The following is a 25,086-nucleotide window of genomic DNA, read 5'->3' on the forward strand; positions in this document are numbered from 1 at the left end:
TTGCATTTTATTCTATTTTTTTGCCTTCCAACACATCAGTGTTGCACAAGAAATGTCTGCAGCAAATAACGTCTGTATATACTGTACCCTTCAGCAGGAAAATGGATTGTAAATATATGTAACAAAAAGTCACATTTGTCAAAAGATATTTTATTGATTTATTTAAATTAAACATACATCAATAAAATAAGTAAATGTGGAGAAAATGAAATCGGGGGAGAAATTAAAAAAAAAAAAAAAAACAAACAAGGAAAACCAGCCTCAGGCTCCATGGTCAGTTGGCTACTTTATTACTTGTAGTTCATGCTGGGATTATATTAAGCAATACGATCATAGAAGAATTCTAAACTTACAGTAGTCAACAGAATGGATGATATAAACCACACTTCAGTATATAGAGGTTTATTCAAGTGCTCAGCACTGGAGACATGTCCCAAAGTGGTGATCATGGTGGCAGACATTGTTCCTAAAGTGGTGATCATGGTGGCAGACATTGTTCTGGACTTCACAAGGGGTTTTCCAGTCTAAAAGGTGACTAAAAAAATAATAAGGATAACTTCATGGTAAAGTTCAGGTTTAGTGACCCCCATTAATAGATTTTTAGGATTTGATCTGTGTGTTTGCTGGATCTTCTAGTTTCTGAGCTGTAAATTTGTGGATGAGCTCTTCTACAGCAATTTTAAATACAGGAGTTGGGTCCTAATAGATGGAAAAAAAAGTTAATATTAACACCAATGTAGAAGCGTTTGTATGGGACCACATTACCAGTTATACAATGTTATATTGCAGGCACTTCTGCACATTTCCGTGGCCTTACTTTCTTTTTCAGAATGGAAATCCTAAGCAATTCTACAAAGTGATAAAAGATAAGCTCTGCCAAAATACTAGAGAACACTGGCCAGAAGTCAAGGATACATAGTACATACCCATCTTCGTGTGAATACGCACCTTCTTTTCTAAGAGCCTTTGTTTTTCTACAGCTTCTTCTAAGGTTAAACCAACCCACTCAGCTTCCTCCAGTGGGATCTCAAATTTCTGGTAGGAGAACAGATTTAATAATGAACGACTCCACAAAGTGTTGACTCCAATGGTATATTTACATTTTACTTTAGGCTATAGAATGAGATCAACAATGTACAATAGAGGAGATTTGTAACAAATGCGGAAAAGTGCCCGTATCCCCCAGAACCACCAAGTATTGGTGAATGGTCACTTTTCCCACACTGGTTATAAACCTCCTCCATTATATACCCGTTCTCTTACCCAACAGTGCTTTTTTATGCTACAGTAAAACCAAATCAGGTCAAGTGGCTCCAAGCTGAAACCCCGAAGAGCAGACACAAAAATCCTGTAAATATCTCATCATTTCAAGAAGCAGAATGCCTACCTTGTACTTGTTATAAATCTGATCCCTCTTTACTGGGTCATCGGGGTGAAGACTTGGATCTCTCTTTGCCAGGCGCATCAGCATTGCCCTTTTAAATTCCATTCCCAGTTTTGAGTGTAGATCCCTCTGGGGGGTCTATAATAGGTGGATATTAATAGTTGTACATTTACCATGAATATATCACGTTTAGGTCATTAACCCAATTCTAGGTTTAAAATCTGCTAATTTGGTCAGTGGTTAAAATCCTGATAGACAGCTGTAATAATGCACTAGGGGAATGAAACAAGTCACAACTTTCCAATTCCATTCCAGTTATGTGTAATGGATCTTGAATTTCCATCCTGTACATAGGTTAAAGGGACCCTGTCACCAGGTTTGGCAGCTATAAGATGCGTCCACTGCCTTTCAGGGATTATCTGCAGCATTCTATAATGCTGTATATAAGCCCCCGATCTGACTTGCAAGTGAAGAAAAATAAGTTTTATTATACTCACCTGCAGGGCGGTCCGGTCCGATGGGTGTCGCAGGTCCGGTGCCTCCCATCTTCTTATGATCGCCGCCCTCCTGCTTGCTTCATCACTCCCCGACATCGGCGCTCCTGCGCAGGCTCACTTCTCTACCCTATTGTGAGCAAAGTACTGCAGTACGCAGGGGCCGGGAAAGGTCAGAGGCCCAACGCCTGCGCACTGCAGTACTTTGGTCTGCCTTCAACAGGGAAGTACGCCTGCGCAGGCGAGTGATGCCGGGGAGCCATGAAGAAGCAGGAGGGCGGCGACCATAAGAAGATGAGAGGCACCGGACCAGCGACACCCATCGGACCGGACCGCCCCGCAGGGAAGTAATAAAATGTATTATTCTTATCTTTCAGGTCAGATCAGGGGCTTATATATAGCATTATAGAATGCTGTATATCAGCCCTGAAAGGCGGTGGCCGTATCTTATATTGGCCAAACCTGGTGACAGGTTCACTTTTAGATTATTACTTGAAATCCCTGAGCATGACATAGGAGAAAACTGCAGGTTATATATCTTACTGATCACAACATTTAGGAGGCGGGGAGAAGGAAAGGGCTCCCTCTCCCATCAAGGGCCCAATGGTCATCATGGCAACCCGAGGTCGTCACGACAACCTCCATGTCTGCCAGCTAATGAAGCTCTTTTAGACTATGCCACAACCATGGTCTAAAAACGCTTCTGTCACTAATACTGACAGGTATAATGTATTGTAGTGCATTATACCAGCAATCAGCGTAACAGAAATTAAAGTCCCATAGAGGGATTAAGGTAAAATAATAATACAATTAAAATAAACAATGAAAAAAATATTATACCAATAAATAGGTATATTTATATAAAAAGACAAGTATTGCCTCGCCAAGAACGACCTGATCTATAGAACTAGTTAACCCCTTCAGTGAACACTGCCAAAAAAAAAAAAAAAAGTTGAATGCAAATAAAAACAGCATCTCTAATAACATTGTCTAGTCCCGCGAAAAACAAGGAGCCATACAGCTCCATCAGTGGAAAAATAAAATTTGCAGCTCACATTTTTGCTTTGCTTTATTCTAAATTTTTGTCTTTTATAAAATTGTTTATTGTGTAAAATGACGGTCAGCAAAAATCTGGAAAAAGTATAGCTCTCAAAATATGGCGATGCCAAAGCTAGTTTGCAAAAAAAAGCATCTTTTAGTGCGACAGCAGCCAAACATACAAAAACAATTTAAACCTGGTATCAAAAACCAGGAGAATAAAGTTGTCTAATCACTTATACTGCAAAAGGAAAGGCATAAAAAATAAAAGCAATTCCTGACCTGCTGTTGACATGTTCATTCTGCCTCCCAAAGATCGAAGCAAGGCTCGGCGCACATTTATCCCATGCTCTGCACTTATCGGGGTTTTTGTGTAAATCTCTGAAATACGTGATTCAGACTGAACCGTTGTTGGAAGATTCCCTATAATGAGGCAGATGGAGGCACTATGGACATGATAGGACCTGCGCTCTGCGCTTACATTGGGGATTTCGTGTAAATCTCTGAAATATGTGATTCAAACAGAATCACTAGCGGAAGATTCCCTATAATGAGGCAGATGGAGACACTGGACGCAGTCTGTCCTGTCTTTTTAGGCGTGCATAAAAGTGCCGTCAGCCACAGTTTTGTTCATCTGCTTCCTCATTATAGTGAATTGATCCCATCTGGGTTTCATCTGAATCCTATAATTTGGAGATTTAAATGGAAACCCCGATTGAAGTGATCAGTATGGAGAACAGGATAAATGTGATCCAAAAAGTTATGCAAAATGTTCCCAATTATTATTTATTATGCATTGCTTATATACCCATCCTATTCCGCAGTGCTTTACAGAAATTATCATCACTGTCCCCATTGGGTCTCACAATCTAGAATCCCTATCAGTATGTCTTGGAATGTGGGCGGAAATCGGAGAACCCAGAGGAAACCCACACAAACACGGTGGGACATACAAACCCTCTGCAGATGTTGTCTTTGGTGGGATTTGAACCCAAGACCCCAGCGTTGCAACGCTGCAGTGCTAATCAGTGAGCCACCATGCTGCCCATAAAGAGTTAATAAACTTACCGTATATACTCGTGTATAAGCCGAGATTTTCAGCCCTCTTTTTTGGGGCTGAAAGTGCCCCTCTCGGCTTATGGTCGAGTCGTTGTCCCAGGGGGTCGGCGGGGGAGGGGGAGCGGCGGCTGTCACGTACTCACCTGCTCCTGGTCCCTGCATGTCCGATGGTCTCTGGGCAGCTCTTCCTGTGTTCAGCGGTCACGTGGTACCGCTCATTAAAGTAATAAATATGGACGCATATTCATTACTTTAATGAGCGGTACATGACTGCTGAACGTAGGAAGATGCTGCCGGCTCCCGGAGACCATCTGACGCTGCCAGGGACCACGCCAGGAGCAAGTGAGTATGACGAGGGAGGTGAGCATTGTCCATGACTGTTCAGGTCAGAGGGCGCGATGACCTAGCTAGGGTGCACGCCGCCCTCTGCCTGAACTGTCACTGCGGAGGATGTGAGACAGAGCGGCGCGCAGCAGTGGAACGGGGAGAGGTGAATATCACAAGTGCCGGGGGCCTGAGCGAAGAGAGGCGAGTATGTGATTTTTTTTTATTTTAATCGCAGCAACAGCTTATGGGGCATAATGTGCGCAGCATCTCGTGGGGCATAATGTGTGGAGCATCCTGTGGGGCATAATGTGTGGAGCATCTTGTGGGGCCATAATCAACCTTTATGCAGCATTGTATGGGGCAAATGTTTCTATGGAGCATCTTATGGGGACATTATTAACCTTTGTGCAGCATTATATGGGGCATATTTTAATATGGAGCATCTTATGGGGCGTATTTTGTATGGAGCGTGAGAAAATATTCTGAAAAATTCCCACGCTAGAGTTCATATGAGGTTATGCCAGCAGGGGGCGCAGTACTGCAAGTCTACAATGCTACGTTCCCCTGCAATTCTATTCATTCCCCAGTTTTTACAACCAGGAGCACAGCTGCATTAGCAAGCTCCTGGTTGTAAAATTATTTAACCCCTTCAGATGGATTTACAGTCTGAAACATGAGTGAACGCCGGAGAGGTATGGGATATTGTTGCTTTTTATGTTTTTTTTTATTTTTTCACACAGAACGAGGTGGACTAAGCGTACAATAAAGATTTTAAAACACCATGTGTATTTATTTCATTAAAATATTTTTTTCTTAATGTGTGTGTGTATTATTAACCCTTTACTACTATTGGATAGGTATCTTATTGACATCTCTCCATTATTAATCTGGCTTAATGTCACCTTACATTAGCAAGGTGACATTAACTCTATTACCCCTTATCCCACCGCTACTCGCGAGTGGGAAGAGAGAGGCTAAGTGCTAGAATAGGCGCATCTTACAGATGTGCCTTTTCTGGGGTGGCTGGGGCAGATGTTTTTAGCCGGGGGGGCAATAACCATGGACCCTCTCCAGGCTATTAATATCTGCCCTCTGTCACTGGCTTTCCCACTCTGGCGGAGAAAATTGTGCGGGAGCCCACGCCAGTTTTTTCTGTGATTTAACTCTTTATTTTAACACCTACAGCTCCCAAATTTTGCACACACACTACTAACGTTATTAGTGAGGAATATGTAAAACAATAAGGGATATGAAATAGTCTACTGTATGTAAACCATGTCTCATATCCTGTCGGGTTTGATAAGGACTTAGCAAGAGCGAATTACCGGCTTTTCTGCTATCTAGCTCTGTTTGTGATATAGATAGATAGATAGATAGATAGATAGATATTGTCTCAATGACATATATACAGTATATTCCTATACTATGTGTGGACATTTATTTTATCTATTCTTTTCTAACCTGTCAGTGTGATGTTACTGTACACCGCACTGAATTGCCGGCTTTTCTATAGAACAACGTTGCATATTTCTCGCAAGTCACACTGATGGTCCGTGTGTAATCCGGATTTTTCTCGCCCCCATAGACATTGGTGGATTTTTTGCGCAATATGCTGACAAACGCAGCATGCTGCGATTTTCTACGGCCGTAAAATAAGGCTGCAAAATATACGCCAGATAGGAGCTGCCCCATAGAGAATCATTGGTTCGTGTTGTTTTTGCGCCTCTCATACGTCCGTAAGAGTCTCTAGTGTGACGCCGGCCTTATACTAGAGTATATACGGTATGTGGTTTTGAGCACTTTTAGGGGTTCAGTTTTTAAAATTGTGTCACTTTCGGTATTTTCTGTCATATAGGCCCCTTAAACTCACTTCAAATGTGATATAGACAAAAAAAAATAATTAAAAAAAAAATGGTTTTGTAAATGTTTTTGGAAAAATTGGAAATTGCTAAGACACATTTAGCACTTCTGACTTACTAAAAAAATAAAATTAGGTTTTAAAAATGCTGATGTAAAGTAAGCATGTGGTAAATGTTATTAACCATTTAACTATTTTGTGTGATATAACTCTCTGGTTTAAGGGTATAAGAATTAAAGTTTGAAGCCTGCAATATTTTAAAAATATTCATCAAAATTCAATTTTTTCACGAATTAATGCAAACAATATCGACCTAAATTTACCACTAACAAAGTACAATCTCAGAATGACTGGGATATGTTGAAGCGTTCCAGAGTTACTACTACATAAAGTGACACTGGTCAGAAATGTAAAGTTTGCCCTGGTCAGAAACGTGAGAAAATGCTCAGGGGTGAAAGTAGCTCTGCAGAGTGATTTTTCTTTATTATTTAGCTCCTATGTATTAAAATGCTTACCCTCTTCTGTTCCCTGTGTCACTCAAGTCCTCTTCCGAACCACAGTTCTGATTACCCAGCACCTTTTAATGTGGCTCTGAAGTCCCTTTCTTATTGCTCCTCACACTTACAATGAGAAAGTGACTTGTGGTCCACACAAGATGCTGTGTGACCCGGCTAGTCAGAACAGTGGTCACGTGGTGCAGAAGAGGACCAGAACGGTGCTGGGAATGGAAGAAGCCAGTGATCGGTATTTTAATACTTGCACTGTGCAGATAATAACTACTGCTATAATATATCATTTATAAGACAAAAAAAAACAAAAGTCTCCAGCTTGATAGTTTGAATAAGGTGGTGAAATCAATGCTGTTTTTCTAATTAACACTTTATTCATGGTTCTTTGCGAATGGTTTCTGCAAGAATTGCGTGCGTCTCATCGACATCAGGATCTTGGGGACTTATAATTTGTAAAACACAGCATATCCAAAGGATGAATGGTTCATCAGCCTATCGAGCATGAACTCTCCAATAAGTGCCCATATCACACCATACATTAGAAGGTTATGCATTTGTGATGTAGAACTTCCATTATAATCATGTGTGTAGTGTATGGGCAGTTACTCAGCATTGTTAATTACCTTCAGGATATAAAAATCAAAACCATAAGCTGCATCGATAAGATCCAGAGTCCTCATTGTAACAGTAATGGGAAATGTTTTGTCCAGAATCTCACTGTGCAGCTGCCAGGCAAATAGCTGAGGCCTCCAAAGTCTCCTCACTCTGGTAGAAAGCTATAAAATAGGGAACCAAAAGGAGAGAAAGGGAAACATTACTATTGTGCCACGTGTCATCTCCTCACTCTAGACTTTATAGCCTTTGCGGAATCTTTCTGAATATCCGTCCTCGTAATTGATCATTGTTTAACCCCTTCTCTGCAGGTCAATTTTTCATTTGCATGTCTTCAAGCAACAATAACTTATTTTTCCATCACTACGACTGTATGAGGGATTCTTTTTTTGCTGGTAAAGTTGTAATTGTGAATGCCACCATTTAATTAAGGCTATAATGTACATGTGGGTAAGATTTGGGAAAAAACAGCAATTTCAGACGGGGACTTGATTGCTGGCACAAAACACTACAATGCTCAGCGTTATAGGTATTATCTTCTAAGCAAGGAATACCAAACTAACTGACTCCAGGGGAATGGTAAGTGACAGAAGAGGACCTCTCCTCTGTGTGACAATTTGGACACTATGGACCATGTCATGATCAGCACTAGGTTATGGGTGTGAGCTTTGACAGAGCCAGCACCCACTGTATATTGAGAAGGCTAATCTTCGGAACCAAGAACACCCAACTTGTGATGTTCATACAAATCACGTCTAGAAGTGGTTAAAGATGTTGTCTCACCACAACATAAGGCTATGTGCACACGTTCAGGATTTTTAGCGCTGAAAAAAAAACGCTTACATAAGCAACCCATCATTTTTAATGCATTCTGTATTTTTTCTGCACATGCTGCGTTTTTTTCCCGCGGCAGAATCGAATTCTGGAAAAAACGCAGCATATTCATTCTTCACATAGAATGCCCACCCCATTTGGGGAGTAAGCGGATCATGTGCGGTTGGTACTCAGGGTGGAGAGGAGACTCTCTTCCAGGCCCTGGGAACCATATAATTGTTAAAAAAAAAAAAAAAGAATAAAAAAATCGTGATATTCTCACCTTCCGGTGGCCCCCGCAGCCTTCCCGCTCCTCGCGATGCTCCCGTTCTCAGTAATGCCTTGCGAAAATGACCTGTGATGACGTAGCGGTCTCGCGTGATGCTACGTCATCTGGGGTCATTGTCGTGAGGCATTACTGGGAACAGGAGCATCACGAGGAGGGGGAAGGTTGCATAGGCAGCATCAATAGTAAAGAGTTGGCCACACTTGTCAAACATTATGTTTGACAAGTGTGACCAACCTCTCAATCGGTTTTCCAAGCAATGCTACAGATCGCTTGAAAAACGCTAGCATTCTGCAAGCTAATTACGCTTGCAAAACGCGAGTGTTTAGCGGGAATACGCATGCCAATTCTGCATGCGTTATACCCGCGGCAGGGATGAAGAATTGCTGCGGAAATTTCCGCAGCAATCCTGCAACATGTGCACTTAGCCTAAAACAAGTTACTCCAGCCATTAGATGATTGTACATGTCCCTCTCAAAGTTATAAGGTAAATGCAGGATTACCTGGCAGACATTTAAATGAATTAGGAACCATGTAATAATGGTCAGGATGAGATCACCTCCTCTTTCTATAGTTAATCTAAATGGACAATTTAATCCCAAACAATCGTTTAATGATAGTTTTAATATCTGAAAATAAATCAGTGGTGATTCACATTCCAATGGTTTCCTAGATGATCATTCATTCAACCATCAGCTTACTGCCTTGTGTATGGACAGCTTTAGCAGATCTCCACACTGGATAGAGAACACATCTATATCTTTAATAGATAAACTTGGTCGTATATTTGCTTTTAATGGATACATCAGGTTATGGATGACAACATGGGTGTAGTGACCATGCAATGTTTTACCTTATCATTATTGGAATATTGAAAGCCTGAAATCCAGCCTTCTCCACCCCAAAGTCCTTCATCAGCCTCAGGAGGAAAGTAGGGCAGCACTGGGACGTCCTGAACACGTTCTCGCTGTCCTGTCTTGGGGTTTAGTCTATACTTTAACCCATGTGGCCTCCAATGTACTGGAGTGGGCTTCTCGGTGTCATTCAGAGCCTTCAGGTAATGTGCAGGCAGGCGAGCATAAATACCTTCCTTCAGCTTCAGGGATTTCCAGATGGCAGGTGGATGCTTGTGAAGAGGCATCACTGGTGTACACGAAGAAAAGACAGAATCAAGTTACTTTTGGAATCTGAATGGGGTTTTCCAGTGAAGGTAAGTCATCGCCTATCCACAGAATAGGCAATTGGTGGTTGTTTGAATGCTGCGATCCACACCAAAGGGCAGAACAGGGCACTTTTATCCGCCTTACCAAGGGTTGAAATGGATTTTCAGTGAACATGTCCATCACCACTCTATTCTCTCTCCATGGGGCTGATAGAAAAAGTTGAGCGCATTGCTCTGCAGCCCCACTGGGAATGGCTACAACAGCAGTCGAGAATGACTCTGCATTCAAAATGGGAACAGCATGGATAAAATTGCCCTGATCTGCTGACTGTACAGGTACAAGTGGGTGGACCCCTACTAAACTACAAGTTATCAGCTACCCTGGCTAGGTAATACCTTATCTTTACTGGATGACTTATGTGCTTCACATTCTTTATTTAAAGGATACTAATAGTCTATGATATATTTTACACCATTTTGATGCTGTGCCCATTTAACAATGGAAAAAATGTGCCCAAATTGAGTGTCAATTGGAGCGTGTTACATTTCCATGTGATACTCTTCTATCAACTTGAACTAACTAGTAAAATATTTTTTCCCTCGGGAAATTATTCCTAATTAGAATTCCTCTTATGAACTAATATATCTTTAAAACAGACTAGTTGGCTGCTGCGAAATTTTCGCACATTGGTTCTCGGGGGCACAGGCAATTTCAGGAAAATTAAGCAGGTGAAATGTAAATGTATTTAATGAGATGATGAAACACAAGAGAGGTATGTGTCTCACACACACATATCTATCTATCTATCTATATCTACATAATAAATCTGATGGTTCAGAACCTGTCCGGTCCCTTTTAGGCTGCATTCATTTATATGTTCAGTTTTAAAGCTGAAGACTTCAACAGGTAAAAGTTTTACTTTTATTCTACTTTCACGTATGTAGCAAATATTTTATATGTACCTGCCTGAAGTCGGCTGGGCAAGGAGTTCGGCAAGCTGGAAAGACCCCAAGGCAAATGTTAGGATTTGTTTCAGCTTTGTGGTAGTATGCTTTGGGGTAGTGTGGTGCCACCTACAAGTAATTTTTCCTTAATGCATATTTATGAAAATTAATGTTTAACCCCTTTCTGACATTAGACATACTATCCCGTCGAGGTGCTATGGGCCCATACGACCACCAATGGGATAGTACGTCTAACGCGATCAGCCGCGCTCACGGGGGGAGCGCGGCCGGGTGTCAGCTGGCTATCACAGCTGACATCCGGCACAATGTGCCAGGAGCGGTCACGGACCGCTCCTTGCACATTAAGCACCGTAACACTGCGATCAAACATGATCGCAGCGTTCCGGTGGCATAGGTAAGCATCGCGTGGGGAGGGGGCTCCCTGCGTGCTTCCCCGCGACCCTCGGAGCAACGTGATGTGATCGCATTGCACCAAGGGTCTCCTCAGTCCTCCTCCCTGCAGGCCCCGGATCCAAAATGGCCGCAGGGCTCCTTCCGGGTCCTGCAGGGAGGTGGCTTGCAAGCGCCTGCTCAGAGCAGGCGCCAGGAAGCCTCCCTGCAGTGCCTGTCAGATCGCTGATCTGACAGTGCACTGCAAAGTGTCAGATCAGCGATCTGACAATATATAGTGATGTCCCCCTCCCCAGCCCGGGGGTTACACGCCACCCACCTGTCCCCCTCCCCAGTCCTGGGGTTACACGCCCCCCACCTGTCCCCCTCCCCAGCCTGGGGGTTACACGCCCCCACCTGTCCCCCTCCCCAGCCCGGGGGTTACACGCCGCCCACCTGTCCCCCTCCCCAGCCCGGGGGTTACACGCCGCCCACCTGTCCCCCTCCCCAGCCCGGGGGTTACACGCCACCCACCTGTCCTCCTCCCCAGTCCTGGGGTTACACGCCCCCCACCTGTCCCCCTCCCCAGCCCGGGGGTTACACGCCGCCCACCTGTCCCCCTCCCCAGCCCGGGGGTTACACGCCGCCCACCTGTCCCCCTCCCCAGCCCTGGGATTACACGCCACCCACCTGTCCTCCTCCCCAGCTCCGGGGTTACACGCCACCCACCTGTCCCCCTCCCCAGCCCGGGGGTTACACGCCACCCACCTGTCCCCCTCCCCAGCCCGGGGGTTACACGTCGCCCACCTGTCCCCCTCCCCAGCCAGGGAGTTACACGCCGCCCACCTGTCCCCCTCCCCAGCCAGGGAGTTACACGCCGCCCACCTGTCCCCCTCCCCAGCCCGGGGGTTACACGCCACCCACCTGTCCTCCTCCCCAGCTCCGGGGTTACACGCCACCCACATGTCCCCCTCCCCAGCCCGGGGGTTACACGCCACCCACCTGTCCCCCTCCCCAGCCCGGGGGTTACACGCCGCCCACCTGTCCCCCTCCCCAGCCCGGGGGTTACACGCCGCCCACCTGTCCCCCTCCCCAGCCCGGGGGTTACACGCCGCCCACCTGTCCCCCTCCCCAGCCCGGGGGTTACACGCCGCCCACCTGTCCCCCTCCCCAGCCCGGGGGTTACACGCCGCCCACCTGTCCCCCTCCCCAGTCCAGTGTTGCACATCACATACCTGTCCCCCTCCCGGTCCGGGGGTTACAGGAGCCAGCAGCTCCAGCACTGAGCTCTGTGAGGAGGACGGCTGCCTATTCCTCCCATAACCTCATACTGATACGAACTCAAAGCAATCACCCAAAACACAGCAGACAGGTCACTGAAAGTATCGCGATAGCTGCTCTATCGCGGCTTCAATAAGACACATTAGAGATCGGTAAATGCTAGAGTGTATGGGCTCCTTCCAGGTGTGACGTCATTTCCGGGGGGCGTGTCCTATCGGGAGGGGGCGTGTTTTCAGTCACATCATGAAGGCGGCAAAGCAAAGCAGCATGATTCTAGCTTGTGGACGCCATGGCACATGGAGGTTAGTGGTTTCAGGGTGAAAAAATGCTACTTGCTACTCGCTATTGGGGGGAGGCTCTGTGGTGGGCGACCTGCTTGTCTGTGTGGGGGGCACCGCTGCTGCTGTGGGGGACCCCCGTGGTGGGCTTTGTGGGGGGGCACCGCTGCTGCTGTGGGGGACCCCCGTGGTGGGCTTTGTGGGGAGGGGGCACCGCTGCTGCTGTGGGGGACCCCTGTGGTGGCCTTTGTGGGGGGGGGCACCGCTGCTGGCGGCCGGCTGTTGTGGGGGGGCCACCTCTGCTGCTGTGGGGGACCCCTGTGGTGGGCTTTGTGGGGGGGCACCGCTGCTGCTGTGGGGGACCCCCGTGGTGGGCTTTGTGGGGGGGGGCACCGCTGCTGCTGTGGGGGACCCCCGTGGTGGGCTTTGTGGGGGGGCACCGCTGCTGCTGTGGGGGACCCCCGTGGTGGGCTTTGTGGGGGAGGCACCGCTGCTGCTGTGGGGGACCCCTGTGGTGGGCTTTGTGGGGAGGGGGCACCGCTGCTGCTGTGGGGGACCCCTGTGGTGGCCTTTGTGGGGGGGGGCACCGCTGCTGGCGGCCGGCTGTTGTGGGGGGGCCACCTCTGCTGCTGTGGGGGACCCCTGTGGTGGGCTTTGTGGGGGGGGCCACCTCTGCTGCTGTGGGGGACCCCTGTGGTGGGCTTTGTGGGGGGGGGCACCGCTGCTGCTGTGGGGGACCCCCGTGGTGGGCTTTGTGGGGGGGCACCGCTGCTGCTGTGGGGGACCCCTGTGGTGGGCTTTGTGGGGAGGGGGCACCGCTGCTGCTGTGGGGGACCCCTGTGGTGGCCTTTGTGGGGGGGGCACCGCTGCTGGCGGCCGGCTGTTGTGGGGGGGCCACCTCTGCTGCTGTGGGGGACCCCTGTGGTGGGCTTTGTGGGGGGGGGGCACCGCTGCTGCTGTGGGGGACCCCCGTGGTGGGCTTTGTGGGGAGGGGGCACCGCTGCTGCTGTGGGGGACCCCTGTGGTGGCCTTTGTGGGGGGGGGCACCGCTGCTGGCGGCCGGCTGTTGTGGGGGGGCCACCTCTGCTGCTGTGGGGGACCCCCGTGGTGGGCTTTGTGGGGGGGGGCACCGCTGCTGCTGTGGGGGACCCCTGTGGTGGGCTTTGTGGGGGGGCACCGCTGCTGCTGTGGGGGACCCCCGTGGTGGGCTTTGTGGGGAGGGGGCACCGCTGCTGCTGTGGGGGACCCCTGTGGTGGCCTTTGTGGGGGGGGGCACCGCTGCTGGCGGCCGGCTGTTGTGGGGGGGCCACCTCTGCTGCTGTGGGGGACCCCCGTGGTGGGCTTTGTGGGGGGGGGGCACCGCTGCTGCTGTGGGGGACCCCCGTGGTGGGCTTTGTGGGGGGGCACCGCTGCTGCTGTGGGGGACCCCCGTGGTGGGCTTTGTGGGGAGGGGGCACGGCTGCTGCTGTGGGGGACCCCTGTGGTGGCCTTTGTGGGGGGGGGGGGCACCGCTGCTGGCGGCCGGCTGTTGTGGGGGGGCCACCTCTGCTGCTGTGGGGGACCCCCGTGGTGGGCTTTGTGGGGGGGGCACCGCTGCTGCTGTGGGGGACCCCCGTGGTGGGCTTTGTGGGGGGGCACCGCTGCTGCTGTGGGGGACCCCCGTGGTGGGCTTTGTGGGGGGGGCACCGCTGCTGCTGTGGGGGACCCCCGTGGTGGGCTTTGTGGGGGGGCACCGCTGCTGCTGTCGGGGACCCCTGTGGTGGGGGGGCACCGCTGCTGCTGTCGGGGACCCCTGTGGTGGGGGGGCACCGCTGCTGCTGTGGGGAATCCCCGTGGTGGGCTTTGTGGGGGGGGGCACCGCTGCTGCTGTGGGGGACCCCCGTGGTGGGCTTTGTGGGGGGGGCACCGCTGCTGCTTTGGGGGACCCCTGTGGTGGGCTTTGTGGGGGGGGGGGCACCGCTGCTGCCGGCCGGCTGTTGTGGGGGGGCCACCTCTGCTGCTGTGGGGGACCCCCGTGGTGGGCTTTGTGGGGGGGGCACCGCTGCTGCTGTGGGGGACCCCCGTGGTGGGCTTTGTGGGGGGGGCACCGCTGCTGCTGTGGGGGACCCCTGTGGTGGGCTTTGTGGGGGGGGCACCGCTGCTGCTGTGGGGGACCCCCGTGGTGGGCTTTGTGGGGGGCACCGCTGCTGCTGTGGGGGACCCCCGTGGTGGGCTTTGTGGGGGGGGCACCGCTGCTGCTGTGGGGGACCCCCGTGGTGGGCTTTGTGGGGGGGCACCGCTGCTGCTGTCGGGGACCCCTGTGGTGGGGGGGCACCGCTGCTGCTGTGGGGAACCCCCGTGGTGGGCTTTGTGGGGGGGCACCGCTGCTGCTGTGGGGGACCCCCGTGGTGGGCTTTGTGGGGGGGGCACCGCTGCTGCTGTGGGGGACCCCTGTGGTGGGCTTTGTTGGGGGGGGGGGGCACCGCTGCTGCCGGCTGTTGCGGGGGACCCCTGTGGTTGGATTTTGGGGGGCACCTGCTGGCTGTTGGGGGGGACCCCTGTGGTGGGGTTTGGAGGTGACCTGCTTACGGGGTGGACCCCTTTTAGTGGGGGACCCCTGTTGTGGGATTTGAGGGCTGTCTGCTTGTGGGATGTGGGGGGAGACCTGCTGCAGGCTATTGGGGGACCCCTGTGGTGGGACGTGGGGAGGCGACCTGCCTGTGGTGGGACGTGGGGAGGCGACCTGCCTGTGGTGGGACGTGGGGAGGCGACCTGCCTGTGGTGGGACGTGGGGAGGCGACCTGCCTGTGGTGGGACGTGGGGAGGCGACCTGCCTGTGGTGGGACGTGGGGAGGCGACCTGCCTGTGGTGGGACGTGGGGAGGCGACCTGCCTGTGGTGGGACGTGGGGAGGCGACCTGCCTGTGGTGGGACGTGGGGAGGCGACCTGCCTGTGGTGGGACGTGGGGAGGCGACCTGCCTGTGGTGGGACGTGGGGAGGCGACCTGCCTGTGGTGGGACGTGGGGAGGCGACCTGCCGCTTACGGAGGGATCCCCTTTATTGGGGGGCGACCTGCTTATGGGTTGGGTTTGGGGGGCTGATGAGGGCTTAGGCTGGGTGGAGTGGACGTCCGATAAGAGTTTAGGCTGGGTCGGGGGTGGACGTCCGATGGGGGGTTTGTGCTGGGTGGGGTGTCCGCGTCTGATGGGGGTGTGTGCTGGATGGGGGGGTCCACATCCTGTGGGGGTTTGGCCGTCTGGTGGGGGTTTATTATTGGGTGGGCGTGGTGTGCGATGGGAGTAATGCTTGGAGGAGGGGTGGACGTCCGATGGGGGTTTATGCTGGGGGGTTAAGCTGGGGTGGCATCCGATTGGGGGGGTGTCTGATGGGATTTATGGTTGGGGGCAGGGCGCGTCATATGGGGATTTACGCTTGTGGGAGGGAATGTCTGGTGGGCTTTGGGTTTATCCTGTGGGGTCCGCTGGTTAATGTGAGGTGGAGGTTTCTGACTGGAGGAGTGAGGTTATGCTGTGTGGCCTTCTGGTTGATGTGGGGGAGCTAATGCTTCATTGGGGTACACAAAAAAAAAATGGGTGTATGCTGCTTATGCTATGCAAAAAAAATTTTAGGTATTTCCTGTAGAGGAGGGTACACCACCAACTAGCACGAAGCTAATCTGTTTTAACTTAATGTCAGTAGGAGGAAGACATGGGTCTGGACCGCCCAGCCCAGTTTAGGCCTTAGGTTTTGGGAGGTTTTTTTATTAACGATTTTTCTTTTTAATTTTTTTTTTTTCTTCCCAGATATGGCTTTTGAGGGCGACAGTGGAATTGTCACTCTAATCTCCCACCTAGAATTGTCACTACCATATCATCTGTGGTCTACGAGGCAAGGCCCTAACACATCAAGAGTGTTTGGGGTTCCCCGGAGGACCGTTCATGCCACGAATCGCCCTACCCTCTCGCCTCTCTGCGTCCAGGTTATTCCATGCCCGTCTTCATCATCGCTCTGCGAAAAAGGATTTGTGATCTTAAGGACTGGTATATCCTACGAGGCAGTAAGGGGGCTACTTTAAAAAAAAAAAAACCAAAACACAGGACAAATATGTCCTAGTTTTCCCCTGAGCAATGTGGACGTCTCCTGAGGAAACCTTCCTATTCATGCAGCCTCCACGTTTTCCAGAGGCTCCAGTGACCTTGCTCTTAAAATATCCAGGCTTTGGTCTAGGCCTTCTCTGGTGGCCGGTCCACACCGCCAGCGCCCTGAACAATCATGCACGCCAACTTTCTAGTGCGTCCTACTCTGCGCCTATCAGTTTAAGAGTACTTCGCTCCTGCAACAGAGGACTAAAGTCTGCCTCCCAAGAGATCTGTTCAAATTTGGTTGTTTTGGAAATGTTCTGTCCAAAAAAAAAAAAACGACGGGACAACTTCCTGACCCGCCAGGAAAAGACGAGACCTTCCTTTAGGCCAGCTCCCTCCTGGCATCCATGAACCCACCAGTACTGGTCTGCTAGGCCTGGGTCTAGCAGACTCTCTTCGACATGATGGGGCATTCCCACCTTGGATGTTTCTCAGGATCGGCTGCCGTGTCCTTCACAATTCAAGGCCGGTATTATGATCTCAGGTCCGGGACACCGAAATCTCAGACACCGGAGGCAGGCCTGAGGGGGGGGGGGGCTTCAGAGCCGCATGCCCTACCGACAGTCCTGCCCGCATGCACCAACAGCATATTACATTTTTACAATACATTAGAAATGCATAAAATGAAACAAGCAAAGGCATAAAATGAAACAAGGAAAGGCATAAAGTTTTTCTATGCAAAAAAAGGCAGTTTTATAAAATTAGAAATATTTCTATATCTATTGTTAAAATGATATTTATCCAGTATTTCTATAAGTAAAAGTCTGAGATTTCTGTGAGAAATGGTAATTGTTTACCTCTTAAACCAGTTCTGAATGTAAATAAAACATTGCTCTGATTAAGTCTCCACATTGTATTTGTCTTTCATTTCATGCGTAGGGCAGGACAAGCCCATGATGTATCTGTGTAAAGCTAGGTTCACATTGCGTTAATGGGTTAACGCTAACGGACTGCGTTGCACGGCGAAAATGTCGAAATTAACGCCGTGCAACGGGTCCGTTAGCGCACCCATGGACAGCAATGTTACTTTTAGCTGAAGCGCATCACTAGCGCATTCCATTTTCGGCACGCGCTAGCGATGTGCCGTTCTTTTGAGGCCCGTTCCTCGCTACCGCAGATCAGGGATCTGCGCTAGCGGGGAGGGTGAACGCCGACCCTCTAGAAACATTGCGTTAGCGCAATCCGCTAGCGCTATGCGCTTAACGGATTGCACTAACGCAATGTGAACCTAGCGTAAGACGTAAGGTGCTATAATAACAGCCTTGGGCTGGTTTAACACCAGCATTCGGCAGGGCTGCGGATGGCAGCCTTCTTCCTCCGTTAAGCCCCGCCCAATGCCGCACCTCTTCCTTCAGTTCCGCCTACGTCTGCATGCGTCCTGCATCTGCATGCGTCCTGCATACCCTATCTTTAACATTGGGTACGCAGGCCAAGCGGATGCCTCTGCATGCGTTGTTTTAATGCTGCGCCGACCGCAACAAAATGCAACATGTTGCGTTCGACGCAGTTCAGTGCATCGTCAAAACGACACGTGCCTGTGTACCCAATGTTAAAGATAGGGGATGCATGCAGACGTAGGCGGAGCTGAAAGAGGTGTAGCAGTGGGTGGGGCTTAACGGAGGAAGAAGGCTGCCGAACGCTGGTGTGAAACCAGTCTTAGACAGGTAAACCACTTTTGAAACAATGTTCACTTGTACAAGCATTTAACCCCTCAGTGACGGGGCCAATTTTTTAAAATCTGACCAGTGTCACTTTATGTAGTAATAACTCTGGAATGCTTCAACATATTCCATTGATTTTGAGGTTGTTTTTTTTCCTGACATATTAGACTTTATGATAATGGTAAACTTGGGCTAATGATAAACTTGGGTTAATGTTTTGCTTTATTTTGTAAAAATATCAGAAATTTTAAAAAATTGAAATTTTCAAATTTTGAATGATTTTCCCTTTTAAGGCCGGAGTCACACTAGAGAGGAATACGGACGAGTGCTATGCGAGAAAAAAAAATTGCATAGCGCTCGGACCAATGTTAATCTGTTGGGCAGCTCCCATCACTTTTTTTTTTCACGGCCGTATTATATGTGCGAGTGAAATTGCACTATGCTGCGATTTGCACCGTATATCAGCCGAGAATCCCCAATGAAAGTCTGTTTATGCAAGAAAAACTCATACCACACGGGCCATCAGTTTGACTTGCGAGAAATACGCAATGGTGTCCTTTTAAAGGCTTGCAATTCAGGTGCAGTGTACAGTAAAATCACACTGACAGCTTATAATATTTACAAATAGTTAATTTGTCGGCTTCTGTCAAATCATTGCAGGATAGGAGACATGGTTTACATACAGTAAACCATTGCAGAACGGTTAGATTTATATAGGTCAGTGACTAATACGGTTAGTAGTATGTGTGTGTGTGTGTAAAATTTGGGACCTGTATGTATTTAATAAAAATGTTTTCACTGAAAAAACTGGCGTGGGCTCCCACACAATTTTCTGTGCCACAGAGGGAAAGTCAGTGACTGAGGACAGATATTATAGCCTAGAGAGGGACCATGGTTATTGCCACCCCAGAAAAGGTGCATCTGTAAGATGCGCCAATTCTGGAACTCAGCCTCTGTTCTCACTGCCCTGTAGCGGTGGCATATGGGGTAATAAGGGGTTAATGTCACCTTTTGTATTGTAAGGTGACAGTAGGCCAGCTTACTTATGGAGAGGTGTCTGATAGATGCCTCTCCATTACTTACCTGTGGGCTTGATGTTACTTGACAATAAAATGGTGACATCAACCCCACAAATCTGAGCCCCACTGCTACAGGGCAAGTGGGAAGAGCGAGGCTAAGTACCAGAATTGGCAGATCTATAAGATGCGCCATTTCTGGGATGGCTGAGAGCTGATGGTTTTTAGCCTCTGGGGCTGCCAATATCCATGGCCTCTTCACAGACTATTAATATCAGCCTACAGCTTTTATAGGGGGACCCCATGTCAATATTTTGTGTCCCACTGTAAAATAGCCAGTAAAGGCTAAGCAAACAGCTGTGAGCTGATATTAATAGCCTGGGAACCTTTATGGTTATTGGCTCCTTTCCAGAATATTAACATCAGCTGTCAGCTTTCCCTCTGCTGGTTATGAAAATTATGCCGTGCTAGATATAGACACTGACATTCACAGCAGCGCATCCGCCCCGATGCTCTTTTCTGACTCCTTTCTCAGGCCCCCAAAAAAGTGTTAACTAAGTACCCTTTATTTTCTTGCACTGTAGCCGTTCACTTACTACAGGGTATTCAAACATTGTTTCTGCGCCGCCCCCCCCCCACATAAAGTACGACCACTATCTATATGCCTTTATATACAGCATTCTAGAATGCTGTGTATATATAGTAGGCCCACTGCCTGTATACCCTTATATACAGCATTTTATAAAGCACAACCACTATCTGTATGCCCTTAAGACTTGCCTAGCCCCATACAATGGGCTTTGCTAGTCTTAATCCGGGGCCTTCTCCTCTTCTATCACCGTCCTTCTTTCTTTGAGTCGATGACGCGTCCTATGTCATCCACACGGTGTCTTCCATCGTGCTCCTGTGCATCGCACTTCTTTCTGCCCGTTGCAGTACTTTGCTTTGTGCTCGGCAGAGAAGTGTTCCTGCACAGAAGCGTGATGAGGGAGGTTGTGTGGATGATGTAGAACACATCATCCACGGGAAGGACTGTGCCGGATGAAGACCAGCGCCAAACATAACACCGGACCGCCACGTAGGTGAGTATAAGAAGTTATTTACATTATGCACGTTGGCTTAGGGACATACCGTATATACTCGAGTAGAAGCTGTTAAGTGTTTTTGAATATCCATATTGAATGAGGAGCCCCATATAATGCTCCATAAAGTTTATGATGGGCCCCATAAGATGCTCCATATTAAAATATGCCCCATATAATGCTGCACAAATGTTAATAATGGCCCCATAAGATGCTTCATAGAAACTTTTGCCCCATACAATGCTGCATAAAGGTTGATGGCCCCATAAGATGCTCCATAGATTTTACTCCATAGATTATGCCCCATGAGATGCTCCACACATTATGCCCCATGAGATGCTCCACACATTATGCCCCATTTGCTGTTGCTGCGAATAAAATAAAAAAAACACATACTCGCCTCTCTTCGCTCAGGCCCCCGGCACTTTCCACTGCTGCGCGCGGCTCTGTCTTCCATCCTCTGCACTGACTGTTCAGGCAGAGGGCAGCGCGCACACTAACTACATCATCGTGCCCTCTGACCTAAACAGTCACAGCCAGAGGACAGAGCGGCCCGCAGCGGTGGAAAGGGGAGAGGTGAATATCGCGCAATGCTCACCTCCCCCGTCATACTCACCTGCCCCCGACGCGGTCCCTGGCAGCTTCTCACTGTCAGATGGTCTCCGGGAGTCGGCAGCGTCTTCCTATGTTCAGCTGTCACGGACAGCTCATTAAAGTAATGAATATGCATCCATATTCATTAATGAGCGGTTCCACGTGACCGTTGAACAAAGGAAGAGTTGCCCGGAGACCATCGGACATGCAGGGACCGCGCCGGGAGCAGGTGAGTATGTGACAGCCGCCGCTCCCCCTCCCCCGCCGACAATGACTTGAGTATAAGCCGAGAGGGTCACTTTCAGCCCAAAAAAGTGGGCTGAAAATCTCGGCTTATGCTCGAGTATATACGGTATGTACGGTACAGCACTGTAGAAGGGTGTGTATAAGGGCATATAGGTTCTGGTGGTACAATATATGGGGAAAACCTGGTGACAGGTTCCCTTTAAGAAACCTATGGAACTAGGTAAAAAATAGCATTTTTTGGATGGTGAAAAACTTGTAATTTAAATATTGATGAAGGCTGAGCTGCAGGTGGTCTGTGTCTCTTCATAAGTTTAAGGCCGGGGTCACACTAGCGTAGAATACGGACGAGCGCTATGTGAGAAAACATCGCATGGCACTCGGACCAGTGTTAATCTATGGGGCAGATCACATCTGTGATTATTTTTTCATGCCGAATCGGCATACGAGAACAATCGCAGCATATATACCTGACAGGGGCCCATACATTCTGATATCATCCGTAATATATACCTGACAGGGGCCCATACATTCTGATATCATCAGTAATATATACCTGACAGGGGCCCATACATTCTGATATCATCAGTAATATATACCTGACAGGGGCCCATACATTCTGATACCATCAATAATATATATACCTGACAGGGGCCCATACATTCTGATATCACTAATAAATACCTGACAGGAGCCCATACATTCTGATACCATCATTAATATATACCTTACGGGCCCATACATTCTGATACCATCAATAATATATATACCTGACAGGGGCCCATACATTCTGATATCACTAATAAATACCTGACAGGAGCCCATACATTCTGATACCATCATTAATATATACCTGACGGGCCCATACATTCTGATACCATCACTAATATATACCTGACAGGGGCCCATACATTCTGATATCATCACTAATATATATACCTGACAGGAGCCCATACATTCTGATACCATTACTAATATATACCTGACAGGGGCCCATACATTCTGATATCATCACTAATATATACCTGACAGGAGCCCATACATTCTGATATCAATAATATATACCTGATAGGGGCCCATACATTCTGATATCATCAATAACATATACCTGACAGGGGCCCGTACATTCTGATATCAATAATAATATATACCTGACAGGGGCCCATACATTCTGATACCATCAATAATATATATACCTGACAGGAGCCCATACATTCTGATATCAATAATATATACCTGACAGGAGCCCATACATTCTGATACCATCACTAATATATACCTGACAGGAGCCCATACATTCTGATATCAATAATATATACCTGACAGGAGCCCATACATTCTGACATCAATAATATATACCTGACAGGAGCCCATACATTCTGATACCATCATTAATATATACCTGACGGGCCCATACATTCTGATACCATCACTAATATATACCTGACAGGGGCCCATACATTCTGACATCAATAATATACACGTGACAGGAGCCCGTACAGTCCGTATCTACAATAATATATACCTGACAGGAGCCCGTACAGTCTATATCTACAATAATATATACCTGACAGGAGCCCGTACAGTCTATATCTACAATAATATATACCTGACAGGAGCCCGTACAGTCCGTATCTACAATAATATATACCTGACAGGAGCCCGTACAGTCCATATCTACAATAATATATACCTGACAGGAGCCCGTACAGTCTATATCTACAATAATATATACCTGACAGGAGCCCGTACAGTCTATATCTACAATAATATATACCTGACAGGAGCCCGTACAGTCTATATCTACAATAATACATACCTGACAGGCGCCCGTACAGTCTGTATATACAATAATACATACCTGACAGGAGCCCGTACAGTCTATATCTACCATACTATATACCTGACAGGAGCCCGTACAGTCTATATCTACCATACTATATACCTGACAGGCGCCCGTACAGTCTATATCTACAATAATATACACCTGGCAGGAGCCTGTACAGTCTATATCTACAATAATATACACCTGACAGGAGCCCGTACAGTCTATATCTACAATAATATATACCTGACAGGAGCCCGTACAGTCTATATCTACAATAATATATACCTGACAGGCGCCCGTACAGTCTATATCTACAATAATACATACCTGACAGGCGCCCGTACAGTCTGTATATACAATAATACATACCTGACAGGAGCCCGTACAGTCTATATCTACCATACTATATACCTGACAGGAGCCCGTACAGTCTATATCTACCATACTATATACCTGACAGGCGCCCGTACAGTCTATATCTACCATACTATATACCTGACAGGAGCCCGTACAGTCTATATCTACCATACTATATACCTGACAGGCGCCCGTACAGTCTATATCTACAATAATATACACCTGGCAGGAGCCTGTACAGTCTAGTGTCTTCACCAGTGAGCTGACTACACTGTATGGGCTGCAGTCAGGACCTGGCAGGAGCCCATATATTCTGCTGGTTTTAATAATTTATACCTTGAAGGAGCACATACATTCTAGTGTCATGTATTTACTGCAGTCAGGGCCAGGCAGCCGCCCATAAAGTCTGCTATCTTCAGGAATATATACCTGACTGCAGCCCATACACTCTAGCATCTTCAGTAGTGAGCCGGCTACACTGTATGGGCTGCAGTCAGGCACCTGGAAGGAGCCCATACACTCTAGCATCTTCAGTACTGAGCCAGCTACACTGTATGGGCTGCAGTCAGGACCTGGAAGGAGCCCATACACTCTAGCATCTTCACAGTGAGCCAGCTACACTGTATGGGCTGAAGTCAGGTGACCTGGAAAGAGCCCATACACTCTAGCATCTTCAGTACTGAGCCGGCTAGAGTGTATGGGCTGCAGTCAGGAAACCAGGAAGGAGCCCATACAGTCTAGGCTCAACCATTAGAGATCACATACCTGGCCGTCGCTCTGTTAATGACAAGCCAAGGACACCCGGAAGTCAGCGCGTGCGTCCCACTTCCGCTTTTGTCGCAATGGTATGACTGCAGTTCAGTTGCGATCACGTGGTTTGTCACAGTATGTTGACTTTTGTCGCCCTCTTGTGGTCGAGACTGGTGATGGACGCCTCCATTTCAGACTCCTGATGTTTTTCCATGACGCAAATTGCCGCAAATGAAATGTGCTGCATGATGTGTAACAGTACAGTCAGCAGGTGGCACTGTCACACTGATATCTCCGGGCCTGGTGCCTACATTGCCACATGGGCGAGGGAATGGCCACACGTGAGGGTTTGGGACTAAAACACCCTGCAGTCCCTATCTATATAAGGAAAGTGTTTGTGGTAGTTGTAGTACATGTATTGGAGCCTGTGTTCCAGCTCTCTGCACAAGTCAGTAAATGACCGTGATGGAAGCTGAGGGATGGTCGCCATTGACCCCCATGTCACACAGAACATAGATGTGAGCAACAAAGGGGAGATCTGACCATGGAAGTTATTCCCCGTCCATATTCTGAGGACTAATCACTAGTGATGACAGCTATACATATGGTTGACAACCGTCCAGTTTGCAAAAGCTTTAGGGAACACAGATTCTCTTGGCAATATGCCAATTTCCGCACCCAAAAAGTCTATTAACAATTTTGAATTTTTTTTTATAATTTAATAAGACGATTGCAGTCACGGAAGTCGAAGAATTTAGGTTTGATCATTTTTAACAATTTTGCCCATTTTGACTGTGACCACTGTCTGGTTCCCAGGTCCACTCAGTTTTGTTTCACATCATCCCAATTTGTTGCACATAGTGTACTCCATTATTATGTATTGTATCATCCTTTATTACATAGTGCCCTCACTCATTTTGTATAGCATTGTCCTTTAGGCTGGAATTGGTCAGGTTAATCTTTGCGAAGGACGTATGAATCATGCCGCATACAAGGTT

At 48.4% G+C, this 25,086-nt stretch overlaps 2 protein-coding genes and 1 long non-coding RNA gene across 5 annotated transcripts; 2 read left to right on the forward strand and 1 right to left on the reverse strand.

Annotated features, from left to right (window-relative positions):
• Positions 1 to 129: 129 nt before the first annotated feature.
• Positions 130 to 24,200, reverse strand: MRPL28 (mitochondrial ribosomal protein L28). 3 transcript variants are annotated; one of them, XM_069733925.1, is made up of 6 exons: positions 24,104 to 24,200; positions 9,234 to 9,523; positions 7,293 to 7,445; positions 1,388 to 1,522; positions 949 to 1,035; positions 130 to 699 (listed from the first exon to the last, which is right to left on the reverse strand). In XM_069733925.1, the coding sequence occupies exons 2-6, from the start codon at positions 9,519 to 9,521 to the stop codon at positions 601 to 603; spliced, it is 762 nt and encodes a 253-aa protein (XP_069590026.1). In that variant the 5' UTR covers positions 9,522 to 9,523; positions 24,104 to 24,200; the 3' UTR covers positions 130 to 600. The 3 variants fall into 3 exon arrangements, with proteins under 3 accessions (XP_069590026.1, XP_069590027.1, XP_069590028.1); XM_069733926.1 differs by lacking the exon at positions 24,104 to 24,200 and adding an exon at positions 12,232 to 12,349; XM_069733927.1 differs by lacking the exon at positions 24,104 to 24,200 and adding an exon at positions 12,113 to 12,345.
• On the forward strand, positions 11,179 to 12,294 carry LOC138646120 (uncharacterized). The gene has a single exon (XM_069735583.1). It carries the CDS (start codon positions 11,179 to 11,181, stop codon positions 12,292 to 12,294), a length of 1,116 nt encoding a protein of 371 aa, XP_069591684.1.
• Positions 12,359 to 17,404, forward strand: LOC138644975 (uncharacterized). Its single transcript, XR_011314698.1, has 2 exons — positions 12,359 to 12,460; positions 16,219 to 17,404. It is a non-coding gene; the product is annotated as an uncharacterized lncRNA (long non-coding RNA).
• Positions 24,201 to 25,086: the final 886 nt, after the last annotated feature.

The sequence above is a fragment of the Ranitomeya imitator genome, chromosome 7, assembly GCF_032444005.1.
Source record: "Ranitomeya imitator isolate aRanImi1 chromosome 7, aRanImi1.pri, whole genome shotgun sequence".
NCBI classification, from domain to species: domain Eukaryota; kingdom Metazoa; phylum Chordata; class Amphibia; order Anura; family Dendrobatidae; genus Ranitomeya; species Ranitomeya imitator.

Bases quoted from the DNA above. Each gene is read 5' to 3' on its own strand.
- LOC138646120 (XM_069735583.1), top strand. From the start codon at position 11,179: ATGTCCCCCTCCCCAGCCCGGGGGTTACACGCCACCCACCTGTCCCCC.
- MRPL28 (XM_069733925.1), bottom strand. From the start codon at position 9,521: ATGCCTCTTCACAAGCATCCACCTGCCATCTGGAAATCCCTGAAGCTG. The intron at 1,036-1,387 runs GTAGGCATTCTG...TTCTCCTACCAG, and splicing joins AGATTTATAACAAGTACAAG to AAATTTGAGATCCCACTGGA. The intron at 700-948 runs GTGCGTATTCAC...TCCATCTATTAG, and splicing joins AAAGGCTCTTAGAAAAGAAG to GACCCAACTCCTGTATTTAA.